We start from the raw sequence: 9,669 nt of genomic DNA, 5'->3' as shown, positions 1-9,669 counted from the left end.
GTATCAACACATGGTCTAATTACGACTTAGCGAACGTTCTCTCTATGAGCTTGTTTGGGAAACGCTCATAAAAAGTTGGCTCATAAATAATTATGCATCTGTTAAATCTTTGGTATGATCATCTTAATGCTTAAGTTACTTTGCAGTGTTGAGCCTTCCGTTTCCCAGAGCCTTTGTAGCGTTATCATTGTTAGAACCATCTTATTATGGATGTATCTTTAGTAGCCGGTGTGTTTTCCAGAGCCTTTGTTAGTAACGTGGTTCTTAAAAACCTTCGCACATCTATGAGAGATCCAGACCACTTGTAGAGCAGCCAAAGTGCATCGTTAGATGCTTTTTTGCCCTTCCGCGTCAGTTTATTCACAGAAGATCTCTGCTAAACATAGAATCAATGTTTAGGCTATCTGTCTGACTATGACCGCGGATAACTTCAGAACGAAGTTGACTACAAATTGACTACACAGTTGCCAAAGTATTTGCAATTATTACAAACAAGTGAAGGATCGAATGATGCTTCAAATGAAAACGGAGATGACTGTATTAAAAGATGCATAGGCTACATTGGCCTATATAGGCTATTTCAATCATACTGAAATACATTTCTTGTTCAGTCAATTGAGCTCTATTTTGGGACTAAGCTACTGTCTGTAATTCTTGCCTCAATGTGTTTCATGATGTATGACAACATGTGCGCAATGATGTGCCCAATCTGTGATTTTGTGCATTATTAATAGAGCACAATAAGCCGCCTCAATAGCCTATTTGCAACCATAGGTGGTAATATCTCTCTAGGAGCTGATCCGTCAGTATTGTGGAATAATTATAATGTTAAGGTAAGATTTGAATGGAGAAAGCTGGTCTGAGAGCAGCGCTGCTTTTCGTTTGATCCTATCAGTATGGACCAAAATTTTCTAAAAAAGCACTTAGGGAACGTTCCCGTTACGTGCTTGTTTGGGAAACACTTTGGTAAATAACGATGCATCTGGTACATCATCTTAATGCTTAAGTTACATCGCAACTGGAAACGAGGCCATGGTCTGTCCTAGAAGTGAGGATAAACGGTAGGCAGGTTCTCTGCTATCCACTTCATTTTGTAGGCCTAATTATTATTTTGTGTATAGGGGAGGGTCACCTGTTTTTTTCTTCTTCAAGCTTTCAGGGAGGGTTTAGTTAAAATATATTTTGCTGAACCGAGGGCCATCAATTTTTTTTTCAGAGGTCCGATTTTCTCCAGGTAGGCCTACCCTTATTATTTATATTGTAGGCAACATAACCTTTTTTTTTTTTTTTTTCACCTTTATTTAACCAGGTAAGCCAGTTGAGAACAAGTTCTCATTTACAACTGCGACCTGGCCAAGATACAGCAAAGCAGTGCGATAAAAACAACAACACAGAGTTACATATGGGGTAAAACAAAACAAAGTCAAAAATACAACAGAAATAAATATATATACAGTGTGTGCAAATGTAGCAAGTTATGGAGGTAAGGCAATAAGGCAATAAATAGGCTATCACTCGTAGTGGTCTTAATGACTAAACCACAAACCATTTTATTTATGCTCTTTGTGCTCAACTTCAGAAAACTTGGTAATTCTTGTTAAATCTGACAAGACAGCATTTGTTTTGGTTCTACTGTTGTCTCCAAAATTATCATTCAGCCCATATAAAGGGCAAAATGAGAGAGAACGAGCGACGTTTTCCCTGCGACTTCTGCTTTGTCCTCGCCAAAGTGGCGTCTGCATGTCTGACTCAGCCGGGTTACTGATTTGCAGGCAGCATGGTAAGGTGGCCCATGTAAGTGATTTCCACCGGCATCCCACTAAAGGAGAACAAATCGCTGACAAAGGAGAGAGCCTTTCCCATTCAGTGCTGTCGTTAGGACAACCCAAAAGTATTCCTCAGATATGAAGTTCTACTTCAAAGCGTTTCTCATTGATGGTGACTGCTTCACTCTTTTTCATTAAGTCCCACCACGCGGAGGGAAGTATCGCTTTGGTTATTTTTCATCGTGTTTATTTTGCAACATTCACGGAGCACTTGTTTTAAATAAATAGAGGAGGATTCAGCCTTTGTCCATATAAGGGTTTATGGACAAAAGGAAAAACGTCACAAGACTGCTTGTCTTCAATAAAACTTGATTAGAAAGTTATTATTATTACAAAAAGAGGGAATAAAAACTATTTGGAGACAAAGCAGGAGAGAAAGTATGAGAAGTGAAAATTGACTTAACAGATGTAACATGCATCTCAATAGAGTGCCTTGCAATGGAGGTGACTATTTGTGAAGCTGTACGTTTTCTGGGTTGTTTTATTGTCATAGCAATCGGTGATTTATATTGGTAAGCCTACATCTCAAAGCAGAAGTATGCTTTTCACTCAGTCTGGCATTGAACTTTGTACGATTGATTAGGTGCTTGTTTGTGTGTTTTCTGTTCAGGTATGGATGCGCAATGCTTGCATTCTATTTTTGCAGCTTGTTCTACATGACACAGAAACCAGACTCAAGAGGGATAAATAAATACTATTTCTTAACACTCTCTTACAAATGTGACTTATTGAGCGCAAAGGCATATGAATAATGTATTCTATTATTTCACTAATTTCATTCGTGCGTAATTGGCACACTGTTTTAAGACAATTCAATTATATGACTGCATGTATAAAATCATCTTTGCCTATTCTTTGCCCATCCTATAGTACCATACATTTTCTCATGAAAATGGAAAAACAATAAATACTGTCCCTGTATGCCTATTTCATTTTCTGTCAACAATATAGGCCAGCTAGGCCTATCTTTGTCGACACATGAGGCTGTTCGGGGAGAAGGTGCACTGTGCGCTTTGATGATAGTCCATTTAGTGGCAGTTAGTGGGTTTTTACCAGACATATTCAAATGTGAGCGTCTCGCTCCCCAATTGCTATAGAAATCCTAACGCACCATGAAGAGTGTCAAAGCGGCGGGCCTTCCGCTCAGAAGTATAGCAGGCCTTTGAGGTTGTGCAGGACTCGCGTTGGTCAATTTTAATTCTGGACAGGGCCGACTTTGAAAGTGAGGTTGTGCGTTTTAATGGAGGAAATAAGAAGTGGGACATGTTTTATATACTCTATACAAGGTCCTGCGTATTGATATTTTTTATATTTTATTTGTTCAATGAATGATTCATGCCTCGGTTGCTTTGTCCTGTCCCGCCTTTCAGACAACGCCATTATGGGGCTATACTTTTCCCCATTAGCCCTGATTGGTTTATACCAGCCCCTTATTGGGCCCGTTGTTTGTGAGTTACCAGTGAAAACTTTATTGAACTGTCAATAATTATGAATTCACATATTCCCTCGCATTAAATCTTTGTCAGGTGTGAGGGGCTCCCCGTTTAATGTTTATGTGTCTTGTTGACAATACGTTTGATGTTTACGATTATTAGAGTAGGGTATCCAACCAACCAGTTGCTTTTTCTTTGGAAACGTGTTTGTAGCTTACAATTACTTCGATCATATATAGGCTATGATAATGCGATAATAGCTTTACAACTGATTTTACCAGCCAAATGGTTACATTTACTGCATGCAAACAAGTCAATTATGTAGGCATATCCTTGTCTAAGGAATTACATCCTACACTGACAGGCCTCCTGAATTCTATGAAGAAACAATACAGTTATGTTAACTAAAATACACGTATTAACTACCAACACGGCCTGGTGTGTTTATTAAGCTTTAAAATGAATTCATACTGTCAATTGGATCACGAACATCAAGGGTCTGCACAATCATAGCTGTTTCATCATCACTTTTTATCCATCGTAAATAATGGCACCATGCACCTCAAATAGAAAAACACAGTCACTACAAAGGGCATGCGAGAAGATGAACGTTTCACAATACACTGCCTATTCAAGTAAATAATAATTATTTTTCTTTTACAGAACAAAACCATCAGTAGGTCTATTACATATTCACCAAAATTAATATTAGTATTCTTTGGTGTCTCTGTAAATCCAGTACAACATTAATACCAGCAAATAAATTACAATGTACAAAACAACATATTCTTCGTAATTAAGACTAAGAACAACATTCACGAGCATCAGTACAATTATATACAAATCCGACCGTCATTGACAAAACCTGTCAGTGTACATATTTAGGGTCCCGAAGGACTTATTCGTACTCTTTAACTAGTGTAACACTGGTGTATTTGTTTTGTTTTGCATAAAATATAGTCTTAAATTGTTCTTAGACATAACAAAAGTCAATCCAAACATAGTCTTAAATCTTAAAACTAAGTTTGGACCCTTTAAGACACTTGCATGTTAGTAATATTATCATGTGTGTGCGACATGTCTATCGCTATCTGCAGGTGTTCGAAATTAAATTGGATGTTTAGGCTACATTAGTTCTCGCATCTACTGTGAGATTTACATAAGAAAAATGGAATGCAACTCCCCCTTCTTGGATGTTTAGGCATTATTATAGTGTTCATGGGCTGTTGATAAGCCTCATGTACTTTGCATGAGCAACAACGTCTGTTTTCTGCCAAATATCTGGGATTGGACATTGATGAATAAGACAGGTTACATTGTGAGGGGTTGCGATCATATAGACAATGTCAATGTAAGCATAATTCATCCGGATTAAACGATACATGCATGTAAATGTAGCCTGCATATGTATGCATGTGTTTTTTCAAAGGCCTATCCTTACTGATGACATTGTATTTCTGTTCTCAGTATATTTGGGCTTCTATAGCCTATTTAAATAATAAAGCTTACAAAATGACTATGAATATGATTTCCTTTTCTCAAATAATACTGGTGATTGTCGCTTTTCTATATTGAGACTTGTTGAGATGTTGATACATTCAGCTCTTTAGAAAGGGAACAGAGAGGGCACGTTTTATTGGCAGTTGTTGTTCTTCATCATCATCTGACATCCGCGACTCTATTTATTGGTCCATAAAGTCAAATGTATATGCTTACAGTCAGTACAGTCCCCATGCAGGTAGTTCTTACTACACTTCTAACCAGTTGGGAGACAATTTGGGGAATGAACTCTATTTTTTATGTTTGTAAACATTAGAGCATTGTCCTCGGGTCTGAATTTCTGAAAGAGTCCTCGTCGTCCGAGTCCGAAGTTGGCACATCGCTGGAGGGGGTGTGGAGATGGTTGGGTCCCCCGCTCCCCTGGCACACGTACCACTCATTGAGGTTGGTAACCTGAGGCGAGAGGTTCACGGACCGGTTCCTGTGCGGTTCGGAGGCGGGCGAAAGGGGCGCGCCAAGAGGGTTCGTAGAAGAATGGTATGAAGCGTTGGCAGAAGGGGGCGGGGGCGACTTGCAGTGGACTTTCATGTGCTTTCGCAGCGAGCTGGGGTGCGTATAGGACTTGTCACAGCCTCTGACTTTGCAGTAGTAAGGCTTGTCACTCGTATGGACGTGGGAGTGCTTCTTCCGGTCGCTGCTGTTGGCGAATTTCCTGTCGCAGCCATCAAACTCGCACTTGAAAGGCTTCTCCCCTGGAAAAGATGGAGATGGAGATATTTAGCATTAGAGGCTACTCATATCCAATCAGGCTCAGGAAAGGGTGCATGTGTTATAACATAATATAACACATAATGATGACATTTTATGATGGCCTTTATAAACACATTTGATCAAAGTCCAAGAAGAATAACAAAGTTACCAAATGGTTAGGCCCAATAAAAATGTTATGACATCAAATGTATACAATATATTTCCAGCAAACAGCAATGTAAATTCCTTTAAGTTTGACCTATAAAATGGATGATCCATTTTCACCTTTATTCAACATGGACGTCCACATGCTCTACCCAAAGTAGGCCCATAATTGAATCCACCGCTTAACTGGTAACATATCACTTCCCGCAGTATAAGCCTGCTCCAAAAATGGTCAGTGTGGCAGCCCACTCTGCCACTAGGGCTTCATGTCCGACATACCTTATTTATTATACATCTACACCCATGCCTACACCCAGGGATGTAGCTCAGTTGATAGAGCATGGCGTTTGCAACGCCAGGGTTGTGGGTTCGATTCCCACAGGGGGTATGAAAACAAATTTATGTATGCACTAACTGTAAGTCGCTCTGGATAAGAGCGTCTGCTAAATGACTAAAATGTAAATGCCACTCCTCTCCCACATGTACAAGGCATGTTCCTGACTGACTGACGCACGTGGAACATGTCATAGGGTGGCCCGTGGGCTATACACGTGAACGTGCAGGGAAAATGTGTAGCCTATACAGAACCACAGTGAATGCAAGAAGGCGAAAACATTCAGAGGTTGCTTTGATGTAGGCTAATGTTGGCTATGTGATAAGTGCCGTGGAAACAAGTGCATTGGTAGGCCTAAATGAATGCCTTTTGGCGAAAGATAAACCTATATGTTGTAATGCTTGTATTGAGAAGATTGTGCATAAAATGATTTTGTGATTGTAAGATGGACAATTCAAAATAGAAAAACCATACACCAGCCTACTATGACTGTGTAGGGGCGGCCCCTTGGGTGTATTGTTTTTGTTTGTACTTTAGAAAAACATGTTATTGCCACAATCTGAATCTGCATGGAAAAAGGGCTCCTCATTCTAGCTCTTACTAAGCAGTCCCCATATCCCCAAAGGCTTGATGGTGCATCATGACAGTTTCAGTGGGCTCTGCTCTTCTCTCCCTCCTCACATTACTACCAAAGACACTGACATGATCTGATTGCCGTGCTGTTTTTCCAGTCTTGGGAGCCACTTGCTTTCGAAACAGGCCAGCCCTCAATGACACACTTGTCTCTCATACGTAGTTTCCGTGTGAGTTGTAAGGTGGAAAGTTGGGGGTGTTGCGCAGGCTATTCTGTAACATAGCATGCCTGCCGCTGCATACTGTATTGCATCATATTACAAGTGTTTAGACTGACTAACGCCATTGCTATGATCGGGCTCTAAGGACAAGTGCTAGGCTGCTGTATATCATTTTGGAAGAAAAGCCAGCCCCAGTAGTCCCTTTTCACTTTGTTGTTTTTCTTTAGTCAGTCTGAAATTATTATGAGTCAAGATTCGATGAAGTTATCATCAGCCTATCAATAGTCTAAAACTGTTATAACGTTCCCCCCAAATATAAATGTTAAATTTTCATCTGGCCTTCTAAAGTTTTTAGGAGCTCGATTTAGTAAGGTATGAAATCAGTACATGTATGTATGGTTGCTTCTGCTGTGAAGAGTCGATCAATCAACATAGCACTAACATGAGTCATAAAGACCTAAACCTCCTACGGAGTAATAACTACAACCATATGGCATAACCCCCCACCTCTAGTTTCCACGTCTCTACGAGTAAATAGCTCTTTCAGAAAGTTATTACTGTACACGTGATGCCTTGGCTTGACCATAATGAATCATTTTATTCGATGAAATCTCGTTCCTGTGACTTTTACGCATGGTCACCCTCCATGCCCGCCAGCAGTTAAAATGAAAACTTTTCCCAATATATTTTTGTTGTCTATGCCAAAAAAGTTTATTTAACATTTTCAAAGCGTCTACTTTGATTCAATATATCGATTTCTGTTTTATGCAGTTCTAAAATAATTCGGCACACTTTCACTGACCTGTGTGTGTCCTTTTGTGAATCTTTAGATTCTCCGAGCGTGCGAACACTTTTCCGCAGCCGGGGAAAGGGCAAGGGAACGGTTTCTCTCCCGTGTGAACTCGGATGTGGTTTATCAGTTTGTATTTCGCCTTAAAAGCTTTCCCCTCCCGCGGACATTCCTCCCAGAAGCAGACATGACTGGCTTGCTCCGGTCCCCCGACGTGCTCCACCGTGACATGGTTGACCAGCTCGTGCATGGTGCTGTAAGTTTTGGAGCAGGGCTTCTTTGTAGATTCATCCTGGTCAATCCATTTGCAGATTAACTCTTGCTTGATGGGCTGCCTCATGTATCTCAAAAATGCCCCCGCAGCTCCGTGAGGAGCAGAAGCGATGTTCACATTGAGGTTCATGGAGTTGTAGCTGTGGATAGAAGAGGGTCCATAGTGCTCGGGCCTGTGGCCGAAGTGCTCTGGCCTGCCGTAGATGTCCCCCGGTAGACCCAGACGCATCTGCCCGTTGAGGGCATGGTGATGGTGGTGGTGGGCACCTGGGGCCGCTTGGTCGTGGAGTCCAGAGAAAAGTGGATGGGCACCAGTTTCGGTGTGCCCATAAGCACCTGTTGGGGCGATGAACATGCCATGGTGATGAGGGGAGGAGGCGGAACTATGCTGGTCGCCAAGTGCATGCATAGCCGAGGCTGAGAGTTCTCTCCTGAGGATGTAGTCCCTGCTGCTAGAGTAGCCTGAGTGGGGGTGAGGAGCCACGGGGAAACCTACTGTGGTCTGAGCAGAAGTGAAGGATGCTGCTGCTGTTGCGGCGGTCTGGGCTTCGGGATGGCTCTGATTGTGCTGAGAGGGGCTAAGTTTGAGAGCGTTTGTCTGTGCCATGTGCTCGGGTCCAAATGGAGTGAGTGCCACTCCGGGGTCGTTGCCCATCTCCCCAGGGTGGTGGTGGGCATGGTGGGAGTGAGGGTGATGCACCCCTAGCCCCGGGAAGCCTGTCATATTCTGATGAGGAAGAGGTTGAGTCGCTGCCAAATCCGCTAATCTTATCGCCGGATTCCTCTTGCTCAAAGGGGGCTCCATAACTACACTGTCAAGTCCATCCACCGCTATTGTTTCTCCCCCACCATCACGATTTTCTAAAACATTAAAATATATGTATATAAGCGGTCTATATAACTTCTTTTGTCCTGCCTCTAACTCTGCTTGTTCCTTTTCCCACTCAGTCCTCAAGCGATTGACAGAACATACAACAGTTGGAGGACACAGTAGGGAATACAGTTTAGAAATGGCACTGCGGGTATTGGATGGATTTCGGTGACTGGCAGTTAAGAGAACGAAGCGATTGGCTGTCGTTCAGCGCAGGGACTCAGCGGGGTTCCGCCCCCTCGCTCTCTTTATCGCTGTCGACTCCAAAAAGTTTTACTCACAAAGTTACCAGCAAATCAGTTTATGCGGCTTGGTGTTTACCGGGGGCTGACGCACGTGGATGAAATTTAGGACGTCTACAGTATTAGAAATGGCTATACAGCGTTAATCTATTATTTTTCTTATTTTTCTTTAGGGGTGTAACCCCAAATGTAGAAAACATAATTTTAAATATAATAAATTATTATCACAATAACTCAAGTAGGCTATATGGACTTTTATTCAGGTCAAATTAAATACATACAAATAAATAATATTGGAGACATTTAGCCAAACAAATACTTTTAAAGCCATGGTCTCGAACAATTTATTTTGTGTCCATGGCTAACGGCCATAGGGAAAGCTCGAAATGTCCACAACACTTCAAAGTAGCTATTAAAATTAGTGATTATTATTTAACAATTTATAATTTAGTATGCAATGTAAATGTTTTTATATGCATACAATTATATGTAATATATATATATTCCCACCATAACATATTTCCTCTTAAAAATAAAGGCCTTTTGATGTTTCCACTTGATATGGGTGACATACTATGCAGTTGATGTCTGTCCATGTTGCATTTCTGATTTATTGAGTTATTGTAACTTTATACTTAGTTGCATAGTAGAGTTTCGCTGGGCCGCAAGGTTCGAGCAAGGCAAAATGCAA

General features: G+C 41.2%; 1 protein-coding gene across 1 annotated transcript; it reads right to left on the bottom strand.

The window, feature by feature from the left end:
- Positions 1-3,688: 3,688 nt before the first annotated feature.
- zic5 (zic family member 5 (odd-paired homolog, Drosophila)) lies at positions 3,689-8,817 on the bottom strand. The gene is made up of 2 exons (XM_041863695.1): positions 7,605-8,817; positions 3,689-5,511 (listed from the first exon to the last, which is right to left on the bottom strand). The coding sequence occupies exons 1-2, from the start codon at positions 8,668-8,670 to the stop codon at positions 5,072-5,074; spliced, it is 1,506 nt and encodes a 501-aa protein (XP_041719629.1). The 5' UTR covers positions 8,671-8,817; the 3' UTR covers positions 3,689-5,071.
- Between the last annotated feature and the right edge of the window lie 852 nt (positions 8,818-9,669).

Source organism: Coregonus clupeaformis, chromosome 40, assembly GCF_020615455.1.
Source record: "Coregonus clupeaformis isolate EN_2021a chromosome 40, ASM2061545v1, whole genome shotgun sequence".
Classification (NCBI taxonomy): Eukaryota; Metazoa; Chordata; class Actinopteri; order Salmoniformes; family Salmonidae; genus Coregonus; species Coregonus clupeaformis.
This window is presented reverse-complemented; position numbering and strand designations above follow the sequence as displayed.

Bases quoted from the DNA above. Each gene is read 5' to 3' on its own strand.
- zic5 (XM_041863695.1), bottom strand. From the start codon at position 8,670: ATGGAGCCCCCTTTGAGCAAGAGGAATCCGGCGATAAGATTAGCGGAT. The intron at 5,512-7,604 runs GTCAGTGAAAGT...CATCTTTTCCAG, and splicing joins TCACAAAAGGACACACACAG to GGGAGAAGCCTTTCAAGTGC.